The sequence below is a fragment of the Lampetra planeri genome, chromosome 7 (assembly GCF_965212315.1).
Source record: "Lampetra planeri chromosome 7, kcLamPlan1.2.h2, whole genome shotgun sequence".
Taxonomy (NCBI): Eukaryota; Metazoa; Chordata; class Hyperoartia; order Petromyzontiformes; family Petromyzontidae; genus Lampetra; species Lampetra planeri.
Genome location: NC_136113.1, coordinates 10,660,477 through 10,686,458, shown reverse-complemented (window position 1 = coordinate 10,686,458; position 25,982 = coordinate 10,660,477). Strand labels below are relative to the sequence as shown.

At 46.8% G+C, this 25,982-nt stretch overlaps 1 protein-coding gene across 3 annotated transcripts in view; it reads right to left on the bottom strand.

Moving 5' to 3' along the window:
* Positions 1–520: 520 nt before the first annotated feature.
* Positions 521–25,982, bottom strand: part of CMTR1 (cap methyltransferase 1) — a 29,667-nt gene continuing 4,205 nt past the window's right edge. The window contains exons 4-23 of one of the 3 annotated variants that reach the window (XM_078596302.1): positions 24,335–24,427; positions 22,236–22,307; positions 21,199–21,293; positions 20,792–20,864; positions 20,369–20,567; positions 18,506–18,624; positions 16,673–16,769; positions 16,075–16,207; positions 15,475–15,654; positions 14,453–14,509; positions 13,670–13,727; positions 13,457–13,525; positions 10,701–10,835; positions 8,835–8,960; positions 7,075–7,166; positions 5,708–5,776; positions 4,421–4,468; positions 2,831–2,943; positions 2,231–2,339; positions 521–1,580 (exon numbers count right to left, since the gene is read on the bottom strand). In XM_078596302.1, coding sequence (XP_078452428.1) covers positions 1,445–1,580; positions 2,231–2,339; positions 2,831–2,943; positions 4,421–4,468; positions 5,708–5,776; positions 7,075–7,166; positions 8,835–8,960; positions 10,701–10,835; positions 13,457–13,525; positions 13,670–13,727; positions 14,453–14,509; positions 15,475–15,654; positions 16,075–16,207; positions 16,673–16,769; positions 18,506–18,624; positions 20,369–20,567; positions 20,792–20,864; positions 21,199–21,293; positions 22,236–22,307; positions 24,335–24,427 — 2,073 coding nt within the window. In that variant the 3' untranslated portion in view covers positions 521–1,444. The remainder of the gene's footprint in view (positions 1,581–2,230; positions 2,340–2,830; positions 2,944–4,420; positions 4,469–5,707; positions 5,777–7,074; positions 7,167–8,834; positions 8,961–10,700; positions 10,836–13,456; positions 13,526–13,669; positions 13,728–14,452; positions 14,510–15,474; positions 15,655–16,074; positions 16,208–16,672; positions 16,770–18,505; positions 18,625–20,368; positions 20,568–20,791; positions 20,865–21,198; positions 21,294–22,235; positions 22,308–24,334; positions 24,428–25,982) is intronic. The other 2 variants (XM_078596303.1, XM_078596304.1) reach the window with 2 other exon arrangements.

Genomic DNA, 25,982 nt, shown 5'->3' with positions numbered 1-25,982 from the left:
ACCATTCCCACTCTCGGGTGACACGTGCAGGCGGTGTGATTTGTCATTGAAATGCAAAGGCATCTTGATGGCGGTGGTGGTGATGATGCACCACCGTGCTGGGCTCCACCAGACCGGTTCTCGTGGGAAGCTGCGTGCCGCTGCGAGAGTTCGTCTGGTGGAGAAAGCGCTGATGATGTCACTGCCAAATGGTTCCAGTCTCTTCATTAAAACACCGGCATGATCTCTCACCCGAGACTGGAAAACCAGAGGCAGAGTTTGGGTCTTCTTAAACTGCAGACACGAACCATCATTACATCATACATGTGTGATGCTTTAAGACACACACTCTTTTAAGGAAGAGTTTCCTCAGTATCTCGATTGAAAACACTTGTCGATTCCTGTAAACTTGTTGTGCACAAGTCTGCTTCGAAAGCTCCGGGACAGGCACGCATGGATCTCGCATACCAGAGGGAGCACAAGTGGGCGTTTGGTACGTGCATGTAGGTGAATAAGCCAGAAAAGAGCCATTAGACCAGGGTAAAATAAACAAAATGAATCGCAGTTTAATTAAATGCCACACGCATGCTGCCCCAATGACACTCCCAACACAGCGACTTCCAAATGCAAGGGGATTTAAAATCACGTGAATACATTTATAGAAACTATGTCGACGCAGTAAAAAAAAAATGTCACGTTCTTTCTAAAAGCAATTAAATTATGTACAAGAGGAACGGTTGTGATCAGCAAGCCAAGCAGCTGCCGACTCAGTGTTCAGGTTGCAGGGGTCCATGAAGACTGTGGCCATCACTAAGCCACGGTCCATCAGTAGTCACTTCCAATCTCTTCGACGGCAGTGAGTGCAGAGTGCAGAGCAGTCATTTCTTGAGTGCCTCCAGGGATCCAACTAAAGCTCCGTGCTTCGGCGTGCAACGCAATTAGAAAGTGCAGCCCACGAACACACAAGAAGTCCCTCGTGCGTTTGTGAGTTTGCCACGGACGAATGAAAATTTCAGTCATGCATGTTTATGGAATATACATCAACACCCTGACGCCGATATTAATTTCCACGCTTTACTCTCGGGATTGACAAGATACTTTTAAGATGGCGTCCTGCATTCGCCACAAGTCGCGGCTGCCCCTGGGAGACACAAACACTTCCGTGGAGATTACCGACTTCATTACCATGGCTACCCGGCGAGCAGGGCTGGGAACCGCAAGGTCGTCTCATGCACGATGCTCCCGCATACGCTTCGAACGCTCGCGCCCCCGCGCTACGGCGATGCTGGTGCTAGGCCGCGCCACCCGGCGGCTCCCGTTGGCCGCCGGGACGATACGTAAGAGAAGGCTGGATTGCCGTGGATGTTGACAGCGTGGTGGGGCTGGGCGAGTCGGCGGGCGCGGTGGAGACGGCACGGTCGAGACGTAGGGTGCCCGCGGGGGCGCGAGCGGACGCAAGGCCCCGTCAGGGGCGGTAGTGCTCGCGCACAAACTGGAGCACGTCCTCCTTGTTGAGGTGGTCGGGGTGCGGCGTGGCGGCCTGCGAGTCGTGCACCCGCGCGCCCGCCCAGCTCCACAGCAGCCGTGTCGCGTGGCAGTCGCTGTGCGAGACAGCGCGTGACAGCACGTGGCCCACGCACGCAACAACCAACGGTCGATTCCAATTCAACAACACATTCTCTGTATGAAAGTGACAATCGGCAAGTCCATTCCCTAGCCACTGTTAGATGAAACCTTTCCCTTACATTTTGGATTAAGCTGGCTCAAAGTGTGAATAATTTAAAAAATATATTTTCTTTCGCTTGTTAACCCATCAGCCCCATATTTATTGAGACAGGCATTGCAATGGGAGATTGCTGGGGAACATTTTGGTGTTATAGACTCGTTTTGATTCTTGATGCCCTGGTACACGCGGTGTTTTTCTCCATTCACTCCGGTTTCATCCCAAATGAAACAAAGCATTCACAAATAGAGCGGACCAAACTTTGAAATTCAGAACCCTGCAAATATGTCTCGGGACGATAATTATTACTGTTGCTATAATCAGGTTGATTTAAGTGGCAATCTCATCATAAGGTGCATGGAGAGGGGGGGGGGGTGAGAGGATGGGCTGTTATCTAAAGGTCACCGGCCTGTGCTAGGGTTTAAGATCTCGCGATGATTAACCCGGGGAATGTTCCCGTGTCACCGCTTGGGCGAGCACGTCTCGGGGTTGGCGGCGCACTTGATTGGCCTGTGCCGGCAGCCTCACCTGAAGGTGGCCACAGACTCGGGCGGAATCTCGAACGTGGACTGGTTCTTCTCTCGGTTGAAGAAGTATTTCATGCGAGAGTTCTTGCTGTACGCCATACACCAGGGGTCTGCGGTCACTCGCACAATGGAGGCATCATCATCATCGTCGACGTCGTCATCAGCATTACCACCATCAGCATTACCACCATCAGCATAAACGTCATTATCTTCACCACCACCATTATGATCATCTAAAGTAGATTCTTAGTCTTCATCAACATATTAATCGTAACCAAAAAATAAGAGACTCCAAATCTCTCATGCATATCACAGGTGCTCATGAGCCCCTGAGTTACACACACACGTAATCATTTTAAAAAAGCCTATAAAATAAATTAAATTAGCAAAATGACCTTCAGAGGAAACACTGAAACAAATATAGTGGAGGTCATTATACATTTTGGCGTGGTGACTTGAAAGCTCCATATTATTCAAGTATGGAGTCTTCAGTTCAAAGTGCTGTGCTTTGGCCGAGAAGGCGTCTTATGTTTGGCTTATATCCGACTTTCCTCCCGTCTTGGATAACCGTGGGCACGGGGGCCCCGTCTGCTCGACCCACCCCGCGTGGTGCGGACAAAGTAGAGTCCCGACGGCAGGAAGTGGCGGTCATCTTGTCCTGTGTACGACAGTTTTGGCATCCCGCCGGAACTCTTGGTCACCTTCATCTCCAGTCTGGACGTGCCCAAAAAGACAAAGTCCCCCCGTGTAGCCTTAACAGACTGTTGGGGCAAGTGCTGTTAGCAAGCACGAGGGGATGGATGGCCAACACCACGCCCAGCTGTTCTTTGTACCGTGTGATGTAAACACATATCAGGTACACATTTATGGCTGAGTCGACCTCAACCTTAAATTTTAATACCTGGTGTGTTCATAGTGCAGTGCCTTCTCCACTGCTCCCAAAGATAAAAAGACAAAGATCCCTGTATAGGTTTAACAGACTGTTGGGGCAAGTGCTGCCAGTGGGTACCCACTGCTCCTACGCACGCTAACAATACAAGCATGCTGCACACGCACACAACAAAGCCAAAGATCCCTCGTATAGCTTGTTGGGGCAAGTGCTGTGAGCGAGAATCTATGAAGGTGGTGGGTGGCCAGCACCATGCCCAGCTACCTTCGTCTCCCTAGTGGCGACATGTATACATCGCACCAGGTACTCATTTGAGACTGAGTCAACTTAGGGGAGGCCTAGGACCAGTTCAGATAATCGTCACTGGTGCTGGCTGTGAGCTGCAATCGAAGTCGAGTCACCGGGTCATAATGCAGCATGCTAACCACTACACTCCCACTCATTTACAGACGCGTATATGTCCACACACACACGAACCATGCAGGTCCAACCGCTATGATGATGATGATGAAGATTTCATAACCCTCATTTGAATTTCTAATAGTGGTGCTGGCAACAGTTGGTGGGGGAATTAAACCCCTCACCTAGAACAGGACAAGGAAGATACTTGGTATAATGAGAATAGACTTCGTGGGATCAGCAAATGGGTTCCGACTGTTCTAGATGGAGCCAGCAGTAAGAGCAAGGCTTGCTCGGGGGGATAGAATTAAGGTCATAAAATAATAAAATAGGAATTGTGTAAAAAGTCATGCCCAATAACAAAGTCACCACGTTCATCTATGACTTTGCCTTGCAATAGCAATATATACACATACATATATACAGTACGAAGATAAAGTTTCTGGCAATGCGCGTCAAGGAGAGGTCAAAGAGATTGACTAAGTCTCTGCTTTCTCTCCAAAGTTAATAGTCCGTTTGGCCGGGTTGGAAGTAAGGGTCAGCTTGGTTTCACACAGCAGCACTGGCGGCCTAATGAATGTACATTTGTTGAACTTCTTTTGCACCATACGTAGCCTACCGTGCTAATCGAAAGTGCGGGGGAAGAACACCAAACTAAACACAAAAAGCAGTTCTAAAGAAATGAGTTTTCAATCTTGATTATTTAAAAGTGCATAGCTCCAGTGGCTTCCTAATATCGAAAGGAAGAGCATTCCAGATGGTAGCAAAAGCGTGCTAGGCCACTGGTGCAGATACGTAATCCTGCGCCGTATCTCACAGTCTGCGCCAAGTCAGTCCCCTCCCCGAGGGAACGACTGCGCCAAGCCATGGCACACGAGATGCAGGCAGGCGAGCATCTCACACCTGAGGAACACGCGGTCGATCTCCTCCAGGCGGTATCGCTCCTTCACCCTGCACGCATCACACACAGCCAGCACTGCACCAACCTGTTCTCCAAGCCGACATCTGACTCGCAATGTGGCTAAGCGCTGCAGGTATGGGCGGGTGAAGGAGCCATGCGAGGCAATCTTCTCCGGCGACTCAGATCTGAGGGAGCTTCAGAAAGGGCTGAATAGGCCTCAAATGGAGGACCTAGAAAAGGACTGTCAGTCGCTCAACTGTCATTTTATACCAAGGCCACCAAAAACCTTTTGACGGCCCTGAGCCTGGTGCCCTTGTGGATTCAATGCTGTTACTGTGGCCAGGGCCTGGTTTGAGTCTTGCTCTAGTACTCTCGATGCAGTGGTGGGTGATGTCATCACTGCTGTTGATACTCGAGCATACGCCTGTCCTTAATTTATTGAGACACAAATGTAAGTGGCTTCGAGTCAGCCTGTGTGTCTGAATGCCCAGGCAGGCAGCCCATATATTCACAAATAACGAGGCAGGTACACAGCGAAGGAAACAGACTTTTCAGCAGGATAATGAAGGGGATTTCAGAAAAAGAATTACCGATGCAAGTTAAGGAGTGTTTAATTTGTTTAATGTGTTTCAGCTGTAACAGTCAGCAGGACCAACAGTTCACTGAAATGTTGTCTGCTGCTATTTATTATTGTACAGTAAGGTTTGATTTATTTCCATACCCAAGTGCATGCCACAAACACGATGATTAGCCTGATTGGCTGACAACATCGTGATGTGGGCCAGGACCACACCCAGTCACCTTTATGTCTCCACTGGTGATGCGGATAAACAAACAAAAAAGAACCAAAAACAGACATAAAAGCCAAACAAAGTGAACACACAACGATCTCCCATGTAGCCTTTAACAGAATGTTGGGGCAAGTGCTGTTAGTGAACACCTATAAAGGCTGGGACGACACACGAGGGGGGGTGGGGGGGTGGCCAGCACCATGCCAGGCCGCCTTTGTCTTTCCAGTGCTGATGTGTCCGCATAGCACCAGGTACTCATTTAAGGAGTCGACCTAGGCAAGGTGCAGGAGCCATTCAGATGTTTGTTACTGATATTGGTCGTAAGCAGAGATCGAACCCAGGTCGCTGGGTTCGTTGAACAGCTTGCTAACCGCTGCACTACCGCTAAAACCACCACATTACCACTCCCCATCACAAAAACACATACAAACATAACGACAGACACACCAGGGCAAGCAAAATCATACACACACACAAAGACGAACACATGTCACTCACCGTATTGGATTCATGTCCGAGCGGCTGGGTTTCGCGATGGCTTTGACAAACTTTTCAGCCATCTGCATTCTGCACACAAACATCCGCAGGGGGCAAGCAGGAAAGTCAAGTATGGTGAGAACCTGGACGGGAGACTGCCTGGGAATACCAGGTGCTGTAGCCTTTGGAAGCGATGTGGCGAGGAGATGGTTGTACAGCAATGAATTCTTGAATTCACCTGTACAAAACTTTTATGTGTGTTTTTTTTTCCACATGCCAAACACTTGTTCAAGGATACAAGTCTTGCGAGTCGTGAGGCTATCCTGGGTAAATTAATGGCATAAAATATTATTTTCCATATTGCTCTTCACCTCTAAGTTTACAACTGCAATGACACAACTGACCTTTGCAGTGGACCTGTCCATTTGTTTTGTATGTTAATGGAACGCAATTCATAACAATGTGCGCATATTTAGTGGGGCGTATCTGACAGGTTGTCAAATGTGTTGGGCTACGTGGTGGGCAGCAGGGGAAAGTGTGGCGATATCCACAGTTGTACTGTACTTCAATGCTACCACGTCTAATTATCCCTCACTGCCACCGACCCATATGAACCAGCATGGTGAAATCTGGTCAAATAACCTTCACAATCCGCACGGCGTATGGAAGCCGTCATCCAGCAGCTTTTTAAAGATTGTTTAAGTAACCCTGAATTGTACAGAAAGTACAACAACACACAGAAACAAGATGAAAGAAATGTGAAATACAATGACAAATTATGGGAAACTGATCTCGTGATAATCGTCACACCGTGAAGTGTGACACCGTATCATGTGAAGTGTAACATCATATCGTGTATATTGCAATATAATATCGTGTCATGGGCAGTGTAATATCGTATCATGTGAAGTGTGATATTAATCTTAGCTTCCTTATCTACTTCCGCCCCCGGCATCACAAAGCTTTAGTTTGAACTCTGTACGTTGCGCCCACCCCGTTCCTCACACCGCCCACACACTCACCATGGCCCCTCCCCTCCCTCATGACTATATAATTCCTCGTCACGGCCATCTCTTAGACACACTTAAGCGGTTGTGCTTTCGCTACGTTGTTCCCACCTGAAGAAGGACGCTTGTGTTGCGCCCGAAACGTCGTGATTTAAGTTAGTTCTTCTCATTTAATTTCTTTTATTTTTTACCTACGTGACTTTACCGAAAAAAAACAAAGAGTATTAATCCTTGCAGTCACGAAAGCTTCAAATCTAGAAGTGTAATATTGTATCGTGTGATGTGGTATCGTATCGTGTGATGTGCAGTACATCGTGTGAAGTGCGATATCATATTGTGAGAAGTGACATCGCAGAGTATGGGCCAGCCCGTCTCACGCACCGCATGTTGAAGTGCTCGCTCCGCACGTCTGTGCCGCACAGGATGAGCGCGTCCAGGATGTGAATAGCCGTTACTCTTCTCTGTGCTCTCCCCTGCAGAGGCAAAGTTCCTGTAAGTAGCCTACATCTATTGTTGGGGCGACTGCCGTTAGCGAGAAATATTAAGGTTGGCACGGTAAGAGAGGGGGTGGTATGGCTTGGTTGGCCGCCTACATTTCTCCAGTGCTGATGGTTAGACACCGCACCGCATCAGGTACTCGTATAAGGCTGAGTTGACCTCGGAAGAGGATTCAGGACCGGTTCTCATAGCACTTGCCACTGATGTTGGCAATGACCGGGAATCAAATGCACGCCGCATAAAATGACACACACATACACAAGTCACGCCATTGAGTGACGTTTATTTAAAGACTCAATCCAAACAAACAGCTCGTTATAGATACATGCCTAAGCCAGTGTGTCCTGAGCTGTCTGATATGAGTTGTAACTCTCATTAGTGAGAGAAAAAAATACTTAAAAGTAGTGGTCAAACATTATTATGACACTGTTAGTGATCTTCCTAATGACACCACTCCCCGATGTTTTAATGCAATGCCGATGCAGTGCATTACTCAAGTGCCCGTTTAGGCAACCGAATGATTTAAATCCATTCTCATTAACAAGCTTCAACCTCATGTTGGACAGAGTGTGGGTAGGCCTGGGTGCAGGTTTTAGTTGAACCTGTCGAGAGCTGCTGCAAACCGATCTCTCGTCTGCAAGAGGAATCTACGATCTTCTAGCTCGCACTGACTCACGGTCGGTCCACAGAATTTTTCCATCATTTATTGGGGGCTCGTTTTTTTCACAGGCGGGAAGTGGGGGTGCGGCGTACCGCAACAATGGCACGCAATAATGGCTTGCCGCTCCAAATGGCGTCACAAGCTCTGTAGCGTGCACCACAGCGCAGGGCTCTGAGCTGTGGCTGCCAAGGCTGTTGTTAGCCCATTGAAATGCACGCTTGCCAAATGGAAGCTCGAATAAAAAAAGGTTACTATATTGGGAACTCCAAACTTGGCCAACGGGTCATGAGGAGTACACACAGACCTACAGCCATATAGGCTGTTGGGGCACATGCTGTAAGTGAGCACCTACGAAATCTGGCATAGTGCCCAAGAGTGGGGTTGGCTGCCATTGTTTACACACAGCATAAGGTGTTCATTGAAGGCGGACTTGACCTAGGGGAGGAACAGGACTGGTTCAGATATATGTCACTGATGTTGGTCGTGAGTGGGAATCGATCTTGGGTCACTGTGTTCGAAGCACAGTATGCCAACCGGATACACCACCGCTCCCCACACACAAATACACATGCTCACACACGCATGTAGATATGCCCATACAGGAGTGCGCACACGCCCAAAAACAAAGATCCCCTTACAGCCGGAACAGATTGTTGGGGAAAGTGCTGTTAGTGTAGTGAGCACCTATGAAGGCTGACATGGCACACGAAGAGTGTGGGTAGCCAACACCATGCCCGGCCGCCTTTGTCTCTCTAGTTGCAATGTTTACACATGTTTACACATCGCCACCAGGTACTCTTTAAGGCTGAGTCAATTTTATGGCGAGGCACAGTTCAGATAATTGTCGCTTGTGTTGGCCGTGAGCGGGAATCGAACTCAGGTCGCCGGGTTCGTAGCGCAGCACACGCTAACAACTGCGCCACCGCTCCCCACACTACCCCACACGCAGACATGCGCGCGCGCACGCACAGGAGTCACGCACCTCTCCACGGAGCTCCTGCACCGTCTCGACGAGCAGCAGTGTGTCGCGCGGGAGCTCCGTGCGCAACCCCTCCGGCTTGCGCCACCGCACGGGCTGCCTCCCGTCCCAGCTGTAGATCTGGGTTTTCTGGGAGACACGAGTGCACGAGAAAACTTGACTCGGGTGACCGCAGACAATGCCGAGTTCACAGTGTTGCGTGTAGGTATGTTGAACGTCTTCCGCCAACTGTGCTAATGGGAGGTGCGGAGCGGCAGGGTGGCAACGCAGTGGTAACACTTGTACATCACGGCAAGAAGGTCCTGGGTTCGATTCACAACTCGGGAGCCTTTCTGCGTGGAGTTTGTATGTTCTCCCCTTGTTCTGCATGGGTTTCCTCCAGGTTCTCTGGTTTCATCCCATAGCTCAAAAACAAATCATTTAACCCTTTCCCATGTACGTACATGTACGTCATCAGTTTTTCTTCCGATTACGTTCCGACAACGTAGACGTACGTTTAACGTGTGAAAGACTATGCGGGAGGGCGTGTGGCATAGTTCGGCGCCGGTTGTCCAGTCGTGTCGCTACAGTTCTCTGCGGTGAGTAAAATGTCTATAAACACCACAGCGCTTTGCCTCTCTAAATACAATTAACGCTAAATGCTTGCGCGTTCCGAAATTCAGCGGTGAACGGGACACCCACCCTGCAACTTGCAGACGTCTCGGAAGGGGAAAGGGTTAACTGTTATTGGCCACACATCCCAATGCTGAAAAATGAACAACAAATTACTTAATGGGAAATTCAAGATAGCATAATTTACGATTTATATAAATTAGATCGAGGTAATACTAACATCAAACAAAATTATACAAACGAGACAGAATTGTTTTTTTCGTATCATAAATTGAACAATAAAAATTAGATAAGAAGTTATCGATTCTCAAATCACATCGTAACCTCTGCATAGTGAAGTCATATAATTACTGGGATAGATGAGAATCATTGTCTATATTAAACAAACATGGCACGTATTTGAACATAGCTATGCAAAAGTTCAACATATTTGTACATTTCATTTTGTAAAAATGCAGGATGTTCAAAAATGTTATGTAAATTTAGCAAATAAGTCATATATTTATCATTTATGGTCAGTACAAAATTAAAAAAAAGCACAATAACCCTTGGACCCCATTTCTTTTTAACTGTTGTTTAACCACAATGGCTCCATTCAGATGAATGGGTTCCATCCAAAAACGACATCTGCTGCACAATTATGTACAGTTCACAGAAAAATAAATGCATAAATGTAAAAACAACTGTCCCCATGCACTCCGTCTGTCTTACAGCTGATCTACGGGGCACGCAACGATCAACGAATTCCTCAAGTAAAATCGATTCTCACGCGAAATTGAATCGTGTGAGAATTTACGACTGACAACGGATGCTAATTATATACAAATTATATGCTAATGTTACATTCAGGCTAATGGATGGCGGGCAGGATTGGCAGAACATGCAGGTGTTGCTCTAGGCCTCAGAGCTGAGAGGGCCTTAAAAGGGGTCAACGGGGCCATCATTTTCCATTCGGCTCCGAGCCCCAAAAAAAACATTTTGTGGCCTCGCTTAAGGGAGTGAACAAAGCTGTATAAGACAGAAAAAAAGATATACAATGCCGATGGGTTAAAAAATATGGGACAAAAATTCCCTGGCAATTATAAAATTAAATTGTGAACTGAAATCGTGAAAACATTTAAATACTCAAGGCAGGGTGAACTGCTACTATCTGGCCAGAATTGGCATAAACACTTAGAGTGTCAGCAGCAAATCAATTGTGAACCCATGCTGAGCGAACCCCACGACCCCCACGTCAGTGCCAATGCCGCCACTGACCCCCAGGCCGATCAGGAAGATGTGCTCCCCTCCAGCCACCATGCAGCGGTAGTCAAGCACGGGCCGCAACTTTTCCATCGACTTGGACGTCAGTGCCAGTGGTTGACGCCCAAAACTCTCCACGTCCTTTTCCTGCTTTGGGAGGGAAGGGCACAGGGAAGGATAAGACCGGACAGGATGGTAGCAAACGGGCGGGAATGAAGCAAGGACATTTCTGTGTTTCCACACAAGGCATTCGCATACAAGTTGACAAGCTCCCACGTCACCTATTTATAGTCCACTAAGGCTATTTAAGCCAGTCTACAGAGTGATTTTCTTTGCTTCCTTGCAAATAAAATCACTCTGTCCCAGATGATGGTGGTCAACACCATTGAATGCCTTCTGCTCCATTTCATTTTGTTTGCGAGTGGTATTTTGCACGTGAATGTTAGTTACTATTTCGATTTAAAGCTTTCGTAACTGCAGGGATTCATCTTCTTGGTTACTAATTGAGAACCTCAGAACTGAGTTTGGCCAAATTAATTTCAAAAACAAAACTGCAGAAGATGCTACATCTGTCACTTGTGACTGATTGAGCTGACATCGGCTCCTAAGATTTGAGAAACTGGGTTCATGCCAGGTGACTACCTGTAATTGGAACCCAGGTCTTCCTGGCAAAAGAGACTTTTCCTTCATTGGGCTCTCACCTGCCATCGTTTGTCCCGGGGGGTGGGGGGCGTGTGGAGGAGGTGGTGGAGGGGCAAGAGAAGGGGCTGCACGGGTGCCAACACAAGGGATCACGCTGCGGGGAGGGGTGTGCTAGGGGAGAAGGGGGGAGAGTGGGTGAGGCCAAGGAAAGGGTGTGAAAGTTGGGGAGGGGCGGCTTTGGGGGTGCTGCTTGAGGGGGTGGAGCGCCTGGGGGTTGTCCCACACAAGGGAGGGGACCTGGGGGAGGGGGGATGGGGGTGTTGGGAGTGGGGATGTCGGTCAGCTCCTCATACTTTTTTCTATTACCCGTATAGTACAGTATGCAGATGTAATGCACGTAGCTACGCTGTATGAACCCAGAATCTCAGCTGTGCTGGCTCTGTGGTCTGAAATAGGCATAGCTAATGCACTCGGGATCCTCATTATAAAAATGTATCTTAAGATATTGAGATGGAGGTGACTGGGTAGCTCAGAGTTTTGATAACATAGTCAAGATTACTAAGATACGTTTTGTTCAAATATGGGTTTCAGCCGCCCGTGATTAACAAGTGCAGTGAGTTAACAGCCTTAGCCAGGTCAACAATTTATCAAAATAAAACACCACATTTAGTTTTTAAACGTTACTTTTTTTAACTTAATTTGGCAATATTCCAGCTCTGATAATTAAAAAAAAATATATTAGTCTTCAACTTTGGTTACTTGAAGCACTCTCAGATACAGTTCTGTGATATATCCTTCAATGGGCCGCTCTATGAACTCACAGGGTGATACACTACTCTCTGCGTGAGTCGTGAATGGGCACTTGTTCTCCTGACATGTTGCCGAGACCCGACAGCACAAGCAATAACATCGGCGAAAAGGCATGTCGAGACAGAGCAAGGTATCGAGGTACGAGGCAGGCCTGCAGCAGGGAGGCGCAATAATGGGTGAATTTGCGTTGCGTCTCGGCAGTAGTGTTGTTTCAGGCCACATGTTTGTTGTGCACAGGGGCAGCGAGGTCCAAGCACGGGCAATGCTTGAAGGTGACGGGGGTGGTCATGTGGTCAAACGAGTAGCCCGAGCAGGAGGGGCAAAGGGTTCCGAGAAGTGTTGGACATGTTGCTAAAAAAAACTCGCTGCAGACTAAATACTGCGCCTTTCGTAATTGCATGCCGTTCTCCTGCTGCTGTTGTTCATCTGTTTGACTCGGTGTTTTTTATTTCACGCGTTTAATTTCGTTAACAGCCCTCCGCTAACCAGTGTTACAAACACGTAATTGCACCAAAGCCGATAAATGTATTAATTGAATGTGATTATTTTATTACTTTATTTTTCACCTCTATATTTTAGAAAATTCATTTTAGATTATGTGTAGTGCTCCTGAATGAGTATTTTAGTTATTTGTGCCATCAATATCAGTGGCTGATTGTAAACAACACCTTATTTATTTCTTCCCATGAAATGTACTGCTTTATATGGCCATCAGCCACAGGGGTCAAGAGTGAAATGCACAATTCCTGTACCACTACTACTCTAGAGGTTAGTAGCTTCTGTAAGACCAGTATTCACATACAGGTCTGAATGTTGGACTCAGGATGGAGCAATGTTATCCACCACAGGAATGAGGATGACGAGATGGATCTCAAGATGCAAAATGAAGAGACGTGGAGAAGGCAAGAGGGGGGGAGGGGGGGTATCCAAGACGACTAAGCCATATCGTAAGAGACGAAAACCACATCGGAAGAAAGGTGATGAACATGGAAGCACTGGGGTCGAGACTGAGAGGCCTGGAGTAGGTGGTTCCAAGTGGTGAACCAGGATATGAATGGTTACGGAGTGGATGTGGAGATGGTGGCCCAGGACAGGAGTGAGTGGAGAAGACCATGAAGGCAAACTCCAAATTGCCAGGAGAGGTCATCTTTTTGGTTCTTTCGGTAAAGTCACGTAGAAGGGAAATAATAAAATAATAAAAATAAAACATGATAAAATAATTCTCACGACGTTTCAGCCATAACGCAAGCAGCCGTCCTCAGGTGAAGAACAGGTCTGTCGGAAAGGTTCAAAGTGTCCGCTAGTGAATGTCAACGAACCTCAATGAGTTCCGCAAACTTGGATTTGGGGTCGTTCATGGGGCGAGCGACTCGTGCTTTGTCCGGTATCTGGAACGAGAATGCGGTACACGGGGCAAGAGTGGAGAGGGGCAGGCACTGGCTTAGAAGCTGTGGAGAAGAATGTAGTTGATTAAGTCTTGTTTGGTGTATGCCGTGAGTTGGGAAAGGCTTGGCAAGGAGGTGGCAACTCACCCCCCAGCGCTCCAGGCAAGCCTTCCTCACCTCCGCCTGCCGTGGCTCGTAAAGGGTGCTGCACACACACACGTTTATACACGCGCAAGTGAACATGCTCATGAGGACACACAGAAGCGCACAAGTGCGCAGCAAATCAACAGGTGCATGGCCAAGTGCGGCTGTTTTCTGAGCAACTTCACGTGTGCATAGATAGTTCTAGATTGCCAGGAAAGCGTTTCAGATAGCACTCCCCACTTATGTTAAAACAAAACAAGGTCGCTGGATCTGTAGTGCAGTGCGCTAACTAATGTGCCATCACTCCCCACCCATGTACTTACACACAGAAACACTCCGCATGCACACAGACACACACGTATGCCTTGACTTAAAGCTTTCGTGACTGCAGGAATTCATATTCTTGGGTCTTTTGATAAAGTCACGTATATCGGTTCAAATAATTTTTTTTTATAAAAAAAAACTACGACGTTTCGACACACACGTATGCTTGTGTCTGGTTATCCCATACAAGGGGGCGGTAACCAAAATGACAAAAAAAAAAGAGCCTTTTTTTCCAATTTGGTAAAAAACTGAATATATCAATGCATGTGAATATAAGATGGTAGTCCTTAATAAATAACGTTACGGAGCAGTCCTTAAAAATCTGCATGTGGCTCCGGAGCCGCAGGTTGCTGACCCCTGTTCTATACCCTCCGCTATCGCACCCAAAACCCCTTGGTGCTTCCATCAAAACGAGCCCCGACCTCGTCCGGGTCGTGGACACTGCATAGCGGAGGTACTCACGGTTCTAGTGCGAAAGCGTGGATCTTCGCCAGCGCCAGCACCTGCACCTTGGCGTGGCTGGGTCAGAGAGGAAGGGAGAGTCAGAGAGAGGAAGGAGAGAGAGAGTGGGACCCACGTGAGGCCAAGGTATGGTGCGTCAGGCCCCCTGCTGGCCATCGCAAGCCGTCCATGACCACCCAAAATTTCAGAACGAACTCTGTTGACTCTTATAACGACATTCACCCTCTCAAAAATATGATGGAATTTGAGGATTTGGGGAGACGATTGGAATCACTAATTTCTGTTAAGTCCATGTGGCCCATGTTGAATTGTAGAGTGGTGTTATCATACAGATCAGGCTGCTTCTCAGCCATCCACTTGCTTACTCACCAACCTTGGCATGTTTCAAGTGCAAGTGTATTCATTTAACCAGGTGGGAACTCAAGACACCAGGATCGTGTCATTTGCAAGAGTGGTCTGGGGCATTATCCTGCCAGTAGGGGGGCGGTGATTCGAGATTAAACTTGTGTTTAAAATTGATTTTGTAATTAGCAACTAATTTTAGAATTTGGCAAATGTGTACCTTGTCGTTGGGCACACAATGGCTTACTCTTGAAAATGACATCAGGGGATCTTTAACATCCACTGTGAAGGAGGCGGCATGTAGTATTACCACGGTTGCTACATCGGCAGTAATAGAGGCCGCCGGATTAAACCGTGCACCGCCGTGGTTAACTACCCCGCCTGGTATACAGGAGGTCATGGGGTTGATCCCTACCCCGATGCCTGTCTATTTGGAGTTTGCATGTTCTCCCCGTGATCACGTGGATTTTTCTCCAGGTCCTCCGGTTTTTCTCTCCACATTTGGAAACATGCGTTTAGAGTATTTGGCTGCTTTACATTTCCACATGATAAGCCACTTCGTTGAGCTATCATTTGTGGCCAGGTCTCTTCTGAAAAAGCCCTATATAGCCGAGTGGTAAAAATAGTAGTAATAGTAACCTCTGCAACAAGCGGCGAACACGCTACACCACCGGCCATACCTCTCGTTGGATGAGCACACGTACGAGAAGAACTCCTGGTCGCCCTTGAGGGTGGACAGCGGCACGATCTCCAGCACCTCATCGTCGCCGCCCTTCAACCGGTTTATCTCGGCGTTCACCGCCAGCATGAACTCGCGCACGTGCTCCACGCCCCCTCGCAGGCCCCGGCACACCACGTACCTTGGTCAAAGTTACGTGGTCGTGAGGATGGTGGGGGTGAAGGACAATGAAGGGGGACAGAGGGAAGTGAACGGGACAGGGTCGTGTGAAGGTCACCCGTCATCGGGGTGGATAAAGTGGCAGTGTGCATGCTGTCAAGGTATGTTTGATGAATGCGGCCTTTTTTTTTCGGAACACAAAGTTTGGGTATTTTCAGTCAAAGCAGTGTCAGGCCCACATATATCTCTTAAACTCCTCATCTCCGCATCATAATTGCAAAATTAACTATTTTTTTTGCACGTATCGCGAGTCTGATCTGTGATAATGCAACAAATCGTCGTGGGGGTGAATTGTTCCTCCTCTAGTGGGCACAGCTGGAGCATAGACCCTGATTGTGCACTGAGCGTAAGTATAGTGCGTGTGGCGAGTGCGGTGCGCCACCTCTCTGAGTTGGCGGGGCGGCTGGTGACGGGCTTGAAGAGGCACACCCTGGAGAAGCAGCGGTACAGGAGGTAGATCACTCCGACGCTGAAGCGCGTGAACAGGTCAAAGGTCTTGCACACGAAGTGACCTCCTGCACCACCACCAGGCAGGCCACACCCAGGCATTACGAGTGTGCGGGCTCAAGTTAATGGCACCAGTACTTGACAGTGCCCATCAGCCCCATTCTGTCTGAGCTGTCCGATCCTCTGCTATCATTGGGGAGAGAGGTGCACCGGTGATGTAGCTATTGGGGATGCAGGTGGTGCAACTCAACTGGGGCCCATGAGCTGGAGGGGTCCAGGCTATGAAGAGGGGTGAAGAGTACTGGCGGTTGGCAGGGGGCCCTAGCAGTGTCAGCTTTAGGCGTAGGCATTTACCTGGAGTGGCTGCAGATTGTTGGGTCCCCAAAAGGAGGGGTGATTGGTGGGCGTTGTGTCATGTGAATTGCCTCCACCTACATTGTTGGGAGACGCGCTCGTGTAAAAAGGCGCCATCGGCACGGCGCGATGCGAGGTGCCCGCCTGCACCCTAACAAGGCCGCGTGCCACACACGCACCTTTGCGGAGGACGGAAAGCGCCACCAGTGCCTGGCAGAGTAGCAGCTGTTTGCTGAGGATCTCCTGCAAATTCTCCTGGCCCTCCACCGAGAAACCCTGTGCACACGGGCGCAGAGCCACGAATGAGGGTTGAATCTTAATTTTGGAGCTTTCGTGACTGCAGGAATTATTCTTTGGTTCTTTCGGTTAAGTCACGTCTAAAAATAAAATAATAAATTAAAATAATAGCGACGTTTCGATTGCAACACAAGCAATCATCATCAGGCATAAAAGAAATAGCAATAAAAATCTAACTAGAAAACTATAGACAGACATACAAGCAGACAGACATCACAAGGACACACAGAGAGAGGACACATATCGGCACAGAGAGAGGGGTCGTTTCTGTGACGGTCCCTTAAATATAGAGAGGGGGGGCGGGGACGGAGAGAGGGAGGGGGCAGAGAAAATTAGCATATCAATGAGTGGACGGCAACGTGCTGCTGCTGCGCAAGTAAGATGACGACGTTTCGATTGCAACACAAGCAATCATCATCAGGCATAAAAGAAATAGCAATAAAAATCTAACTAGAAAACTATAGACAGACATACAAGCAGACAGACAAAATTATTTTATTTTTTTATTTTTAGACGTGACTTAACCGAAAGAACCAAAGAATAATTCCTGCAGTCACGAAAGCTCCAAAATTAAGATTAAACCACTTCCACGGGGAAGTTTTAAGCTTATCTTTTTTCTCTCTCTGGCTATTTGTTCTCTCTGCCTGTGTCCTCTCTTTTGGAATTTTCACACTTAAATTCTAACTTAGCAATCTTTGAAATACGTAATCAACCAGGCTATGCGTTAATTTTGTGTTGACCGACTCTCTGTGTTGCATTACATCACATTTCAATATTTTGCGAGGTTATTTAATTTTAGTGTGCCTTTCTCCTAATTTTCAAGCTTGTGTGCCGTGCCACGTCGTCATCTTACTTGCGCAGCAGCAACACGTTGCCGTCAACTCATTGATATGCTAATTTTCTCTGCCCCCTCCCTCTCTCCGTCCCCGCCCCCCCTCTCTATATTTAAGGGACCGTCACAGAAACGACCCCTCTCTCTGTGCCGATATGTGTCCTCTCTCTGTGTGTCCTTGTGATGTCTGTCTGCTTGTATGTCTGTCTATAGTTTTCTAGTTAGATTTTTATTGCTATTTCTTTTATGCCTGATGATGATTGCTTGTGTTGCAATCGAAACGTCGCTATTATTTTAATTTATTATTTTATTTTTAGACGTGACTTAACCGAAAGAACCAAAGAAGAATGAGGGTTGGTCGCTGTAGTGTGCGGCGGGTGCGTGGAAATTTTAGCAATTCGCCCCCCTTGGCGATTCCATTCATTTTGATAATTACGGGTAGCGGTTCGATTCCCATTTGTACTCTCATCTGTATAGTTTTGCTTTCTCAATTTAGCCAAAACGTAACATTCGCATACCATTAGCATAACTTGAAAAGAATACGTTCTTACACGATTCGACACGTGTGTCGTGAGCATAATATCTGATGCACTGTTACACGCGTGATTTTGTGCCCGCTTCCTAGTGGCGTCAAAGCTACTGAGTGTGCAGGCGTACGACTTGCACTATGGGGGGGGGGGGTCCATGGTCCAGAGAGGCCCAGGTGGCGGAATACAAAGAGTGGGGGGAGGGCGGTGAATTGGACTGGGGGGGGCTCTTCTCATTCCTTGCACCAGGGTCCACGCTGACCACGCTACACCACTTGGTGGATGACCATGTGGAAGGCCAACCCGGCTCGCGCGATGCCGCCGCAATGCACCCGCCACTCGGCCGCGGCGCTCACCCCGTCGGCCATGAGGAAGTGCACGCCGCGGCCCTCGGTGCCGCACAGCACAAAGCGGCGGAACTCCTCGATGTTGTCGGAGCGCGTGATGTCACCGTCCCCGTCCACTCCGTTAACGCCTGCGGGCCGACGCACGACACCACAATGCACCACGGTGCCTGCCAACCACTACCCGGCGTCAAAGATGAACATCGCCCATCAGTGACATCTGCTAAGGGCGCACTTTTAAATAACCCTCTGAATAAATCGCAGTTGCTGCAAACAGGCCCGAAGGCCTATGACTAACAATAGACATAAAGAAGCATCAACGCAACCTTTAACCAAATATTATCAATTCTCACAATCGCAATATATGTGCATTGAATCGCACGTGTCAGATGTTTTTTTTTATTCGTACGTGTTGATTGCAGTGGGTTAATGTCACTCCTGCAGCCACAGAGGTGCTACCATTGACTGCAATGGTAAAATAAAGTAATAGATTTTTGAATTGAATCGTCACACTGAATGGTGACAATTCGTTGAATAACTAAGAGGGTAGAGTATGGGGGATTAATCCCACCTCCACTCTTTATGGACAAACTAATCAATGAGCGGCAGCGTAGACACAACCATCACTGCAGGGATCGTCACTCAGCTTCCACAGTGCTGACGTAAAGTGGGTCCAGCACGAGTAATTAAATATCGACACTTTTCTGTACTGAGTGTACTAAATCTATTACCGACACCTCAAAGTGGTGACTTTCAGAGAGTCCTCCTTCCAGGAAATCATTTAGTTCCCCGCTGGCCAGTAAACAGATAAGCACTTGCAGGATTCTAAAATTCCCAGTCCTTTGCGCAGCTCAACTATTACAAGTGCGAAACATTACACATTGGTACACGGTTATTACTTCTACCTGATTTACTCACTTATTATGCAATTAACCGAGCGGTTGAAAGCGTATTTTCAAGTGCTCGGCCAAATGTTATTAAAATGGTTGTATTTAACAACACAATGCTTCCTAAAATACTGAAAATGTTTACAACACTGCAATATATATACTCAAATTTACATATTGCAGAAACACATCATGAACACACACTGGGTGCACGCACACACGCAAACATTTGCGCATGCACTCATTCCAATTACTTAACTTCCTCCAATCAGTTCTTGCTATGTTGCTCGTGTTGTGTTGACGACACAACAGACCTGGGGTCAATTATAATTACAATACAATTACATTGCGATTGTAATTAGATGATTGCAGGATTTTGGGTGGTACATCTGTCACCCTGTGTCTGTGCACATGGATCGTTGTGTATCCCTGTGTCTGTGATGTCCTTCACTCATTATTTTATGGTGCATTGTTCATCGTTGTTTCCCCTCTTTCCATTACATTTTGGCCCTACTGTGTTCTATTTCGCTGTTCGTTTGGTACAGCACTTTGAGAATCCGCGGCATTTGGGCAAGTGCCACGGTGGCAAGATGTTAACTTCCTTGCCTGGTATACAGGAGGTCGTGGGTTCGATCCCAACCCTGATGCCTGTATATTTGGAGTTTGCATGTTCTTCTTATGGTCGTGTGGATTTTTCTCCGGGTCTTCCGGTTTTTCCCTCCACATTTAGAATCAACGTGCATTCAGAGTATTTGGCTGCTATAAATTTCCACGTGATAAACCACTTTGTTGAGCTATCATTTACAGCCAGGTAGCTTCTGAAAAAGAGCTATGTAGCTCAGTGGGCTTTACCTGGTAAAATAAAAATAGTTCACAGTTTAATAGTTTAGTTTAGTTTCAAGGACAAATCCTAAATCCTGCATTACAAATTACACAATTGAAATTGTTAATTCACCCAAGGTCTGCCACACCGTGGCGCAACGCCTACCGTAGTGCGCCTCGAACATCTCGCTGGGAGCCGCAAAGAAGTCCTCGAGCTTGAAGTCGTTGGGGCCGCGCAGGGTGAGGCCGAAGCCCTTGGCATGCCACGAACGGCGCCACAGCACGTACTCTGAGAATCCACCGGGGCCCGCGCACACGTCGGCAAAGTAGAGCAGCTCCCCGCCCTTATCGTTCACCAGTGGTTGCTGCAAAGGTCGCAAGCAAGCGCACGCGCACACACAGTGGTCACTACGGTCCGACACACTCGTGGTATCTGCCCTCCCGTGTGCCCGCCCTGGGCCTCTCTGCCACGCACGTTTAACGTCCACACGCGCCCACCCATCTGTGCACTAGTGCATCTCTCGCCCATGCCTTCTCGCCCATGCCTTGGAGTGAGTAGCATATAGATCCATGGCTGGCAGAGACTCACCCCATTTTTATCCTTTGGGTTGGTGAACATGAAGTCGAACACACAGTCCATGTTGGCCATCTTCACTGAAGCCCTGGTCATTGAAGAGAAGCAAATAGGGGCGATTTAGATAGACAGATTTGATCATTTACTATCATTTATGACCAGGCGAGAGCTCATTGAGTATAATTCTCTTCTTCGTGGAATACATCCATCTCCCTTGTTTGTATTGTTTAGTATTTTTTTGTCATGTACAGCACTTTGAGTACCTTGTAGAAAGGCCCTATATAAGCGTAATTCATTATTACAAATCTTATTACAAGTAAAACACAGACAATGCACACATGCAAGACGTATTGCTCCGGGTACTGCAACAAACAGGGTGTTCACAGGGTGTGCGGTGGTCACCACCGAGCCGCCCATTGCACCTGTTGAGGAAGATGACGCCGCGGATCGTCTCGTAAGGGTTGGAGCGCGTACGCGCCTTCCTCATTTCATCCCCGTCCAGCTCGTCGAAGACGCTCTGCAGCCACGGGCAGGCACGGACAGACACAGGAAGAGACCGTTCCAAGGATTGCTCATCGAGTGTTGTCAAGGCCCTGCCAATAGCGCTGTGCCATGTGGATCTTGTGCTTTCATCTTTTTCCAAACGGCAGGTCTTTGCCTCAAACTCTCTACCATATTTCGATTTAAAGCTTTCGTGACTGCAGGGAATCATCTTCTTGGTTCTTTCGGTAAAGTCACGTAGAAGGGAAGTAATAAAATAATAAAAATAAAACTTAATAAAATAATTATTTTTATTACTTCCCTTCTACGTGACTTTACCGAAAGAACCAAGAAGATCTTTACCATATCTTAAGCTTTAATCTGCATTTCACTGTATTGGATACCTTCCTTCAAGTCGTCTCTTTTGACTTTTTCGAAACATTCATGCGTCCATGTGCATCATCCTCCTGGTAAATGTGTACATTAAGCTCAAGGATGCAATGGTGGCATACCCTGCACTATTATATAGTGGCCGAGTCAGGTAGCCCTGTCCAAGCAGTCATCTATATCGGCTCACAAGACATGACTGCTTGATCCCATCATGTAACGAGATGGGAAACGTCTTGTATAGGGTCACGTAAGCAACGTTAACATGTATACTATAGACATCATGCCAGGTCCCTTGCAATTCCGTGTATTATGACAAAATTTTGCATCATGATTCAAGAACTGATTATCTTGAGTCTTAAGTCATTCTGCCTTGTTTATACCGGCTCGTTTGTACTGTGTCTCGCATGTTTTGCTTTCTCTGTACGGTCTTGTTTGCATCTAGTGTCTTGCATGCTTTGCTTTTTCCGTCTTGTTCTTAACATGATCCCGTGCTCTATGAAGCAACACACATTGTTCCACTCCTAGTTAAGTCACTCCCTAACAAACTCCGACGAGTCTACGTGGAAACATCTCTGTAGTGGCCCCTCACCTTACACCGCAGCACGTTGTGAATGGTTTGCAGGTCACAGAACTCCACTTCGTCTTCGGGAGCGTGCTTTTTCTGCAACAGAAATAGATTAAAAAAATTAGGCGTTTAACAATCCACTCATGTACTGACTAATTAATATCGAATATTACGCACAATATACGGTAATACCCTGATTTACGCCCCCCCGTTCTACATACTTTCACTGTAACACTCAAGTTATTGATACCCAATCGTGTTTTACGTACAGCGTGCCTCACCATAAAGTACTCGAGATTCACCAACTTTACCATTTAAACAAACATTTTTTACATTGCATGGCGACATTCATGGGCCAGATGGTGCCCAAGCGTTAGCGTTCCTGACTACAGCAGTCTCGTTCATGTGTGCATGTACTCTGTTAATATTTTTTTACCACATACCGTATTTATGGAGACTAGGTTTATACAAGTGTAAACTATTTGTATATGATGAACTAATAATAGAAATAGTGTAATTGACAACTTAATATATCAAAACTATACACTCACTTTTCACACCAATGGTTGTACAGTATAGTTGTGTAACGGGTTACTAAATATCCTCTAATCTTGATTTGAAGCTTTCGTGACTGCAGGAATCCATACTCTTTGGTTCCTTCGCTTGTGTTGCGATCGAAACGTCGTGATATATTAATTGTATTTTGTTTTATTTTTCTACCTACGTGACTTTAGCGAAAGAACCAAAGAGTAAGAATCCTCGGTTAAGGTTCTGGACCACATTACGATCTACCGTCTCATCTCTTTGCTTTTATTTAACTACTTTCAAGAGACGTTCTGATTTTCAGGGACGGATCCTGGGTTTGTCCTAACCATCAATTATATATTGTTTATACATATTGAATTCAAGTGTTGAACTTGAGATAATGGAGTGACGTAGAATGTACAAAGAGATCTCTTAAATTGATCTCTGTTCCACATAGTAGGGGGCAGCATTTCCCACCATGCCACTGACAGTAATGTTCTTTACCTGACAGTCAATCCAATATTATTCTCAGAGATAGAATTTTGGCAAATTAAATGCAAAACTAAATTGTATATTATTAAATAATACAAATTACAATTCCTTATAGGGGAAACACAAACTAATTAACTGATTACTAACGTAGCATATAATTACAATAACACACATTACAACTCCTTACTAATCATAACAATTGACTGATTACCAATATATTATATAATTACAATACCCCCCCACCCCGCTGATGACGTCACTCTGCTGCTCTATTTAAGACCGGGAGCAAGTGAGGGCTTAAACATTCTGGCGAATTGCCCAATGATGCTGGATGTAATTACCAGCGAAACGTCGTACTCAAAAACTGTAAATGTTGTGGATTCACTCTTCAACACACTGGTGGGCTAAAGTAGTGAACTATTTTGTCTTTTGTCAACGTGACACTTTTTTTGCCGATTGGCCATGTCGGGTGGAGGGTTACGACACATTTTTTTTATAAATAACGCGATCTAACCCAAAAACGTTTATTATGAATAATATTGGTCGCGAAAGCCCACGTGTTAAACTTGTATGTAATGTTTTTTTTTTCAAGTCAGTAGTGACCATACTGATACTATCATCTCTCGACTCTTGAGAACCAGGTTTAATCACAGGTGGCTGAAACCAGCTACTCAGAAAATCAGCGGTGCCAACTAAGCACTCTGACCCAGAGGTCACAACCGGGTACCCGATACCCGTACCCGATACCCGGCTACCCATTCCCGGCCGGGTACGGGTACCCGTTTGCGACCCTGGTGCGGCCGGGTACGGGTATGGGTAGACCGTGAGTCACTGGTGAGTAACTGTTTGTCACTCATTTCCCAACGTCTTGTCTCTTCTCACAATTCAAGTTCCTAGAATGAACCCACCCACGCCTGCAACATGGCTTCATCCCAGAGGTCGCAATCAGGCACCCGATACCCGTACCCGGCCGGGTACGGGTACGGGTACCCGTTTGCGACCCTGGTGCGGCTGGGTACGGGTGGTACGGGTAAGGAATCAAAACCCGTTTGCGACCTCTGCTCTGACCTCTCAGCCATCCGGCCACCTCACAACTGTGTCCTTACCGGCCCAAATTGCATCCACCGCTGCAGGTGCTCGGCGATGGGCGGAGGCTCGCTGCTCTCTGGAAGCCACTTCACCTGCTCGTCCGCACTGGGCTAAAGCAGACAATGCAGCCGTAAAACAACAACGACGATGACAATAGCCATCACGTCTGGCTACGGCCAATGAGGAAACATATGAACCCTTTCCCATTCCAATGACATACGTATACGTCCAATTCCAGAATCGCAATAAAAAAAATAACTATATCAGTACGTCTTCAGGTCGGAAGACGTACCGAGACTCGCACAAGGACATTCTAAAGGGCGTGGCACAGTTTGGCGCCAGTTATTATAGAGTGTGGTCGTGTCGCTACAGTTCTCTGCGGTGAGTACAGTACAATGTCTTTAAAAACATAGGTGCTATGCCTTTAAATAAAAAGTAACGCTAATTGCTTAAGTGTTCCAAGACAGTGAATGGGAACCAACCCTGCAATTTGCAGACGTCTCGGAATGGGACAGGGTGAAGAATACTGCTGCAACAGACTTCTGCAAATCCTCGCAGAAATTAATTGAATCCGGACCTCTCATCCTGGAATGCAAAAAGAATGCTGGGTAATGTAAATACACCAGTGGCACCTGATCGATGCGCAAATTAGCAGTGAAGAGAGATTTTGAGTCTAGTGAGGTCACATGCATTGACTATGCCCATTTTTTTTATTCTGTTCGTTTTTGTTTCCTATTTACATTCCAACTGTGCTAAAAGGCATCATGTCAAACTGAATTTTCTTTAAGAGAAATACATTCTCACAGAGAGCAATGTGAAGCCCTGTATCAAAGAAAGGCCCCAAAAGATGACATCACTATGTTCAAAGTAATTTCAATAGACCTCTTTATCCACACTAGGGACACACATTTTGATGCCCTGAGAAGATGAATCGTCACATCAATCGATTCTAAACATGTATGGCTTGAGATGGAACAAGCGTAATTAGTTGCAAAAATATATGTAATGTGATTGGTTCTTTTTTTCTTCAATTACTACGAATGGGGCTGAAACTATCAACTCGCTACAGCTGAGAATTGGTTTAATCATGGGCGGCTGTCCAAATTCGAACCCAGAATCTCAGCTGTGCCAGCTCACTGCTCTTACATTTTAGCCAACTGACCACCTTCACCTATGGCCACTTTTAATGCAGACGAATGCACGACAAGTGCACGGCCATCTCTACAGTAACACTGCCACACTATGGTGATGTATTAATACTTGTATACTACTAAAATAGCAGTAACTAAACCAGAGCTAACTTAGCATGACTTCTTTGGCATTTGATTTCCGTCAATAATTGTAATATCGTCAGGTGGCTTTACACGAAATGTAATATTGTGTAAAGCCACCGGACCACTTTCCCCTCATCTTCCAAACGATCAGTTGAACAGTTCCTCGTGCAGGCAAATCTAAGGCAATCCCTTCTGACAACCACTGTCTTTTTGGAAGCAACTCTTAGAAAACTAAATCAACAATGAATGGACCCCTTGATGGACTCAGGCATTGTTCCAGATAAGCGGCATACTGGGCATTTAATGCATACAAATTCTGAATCAAGCATACTATTTAAACATAATGTACCACAAAAATATGAATATTGCTATACAGCTAGTGTTTGTATGC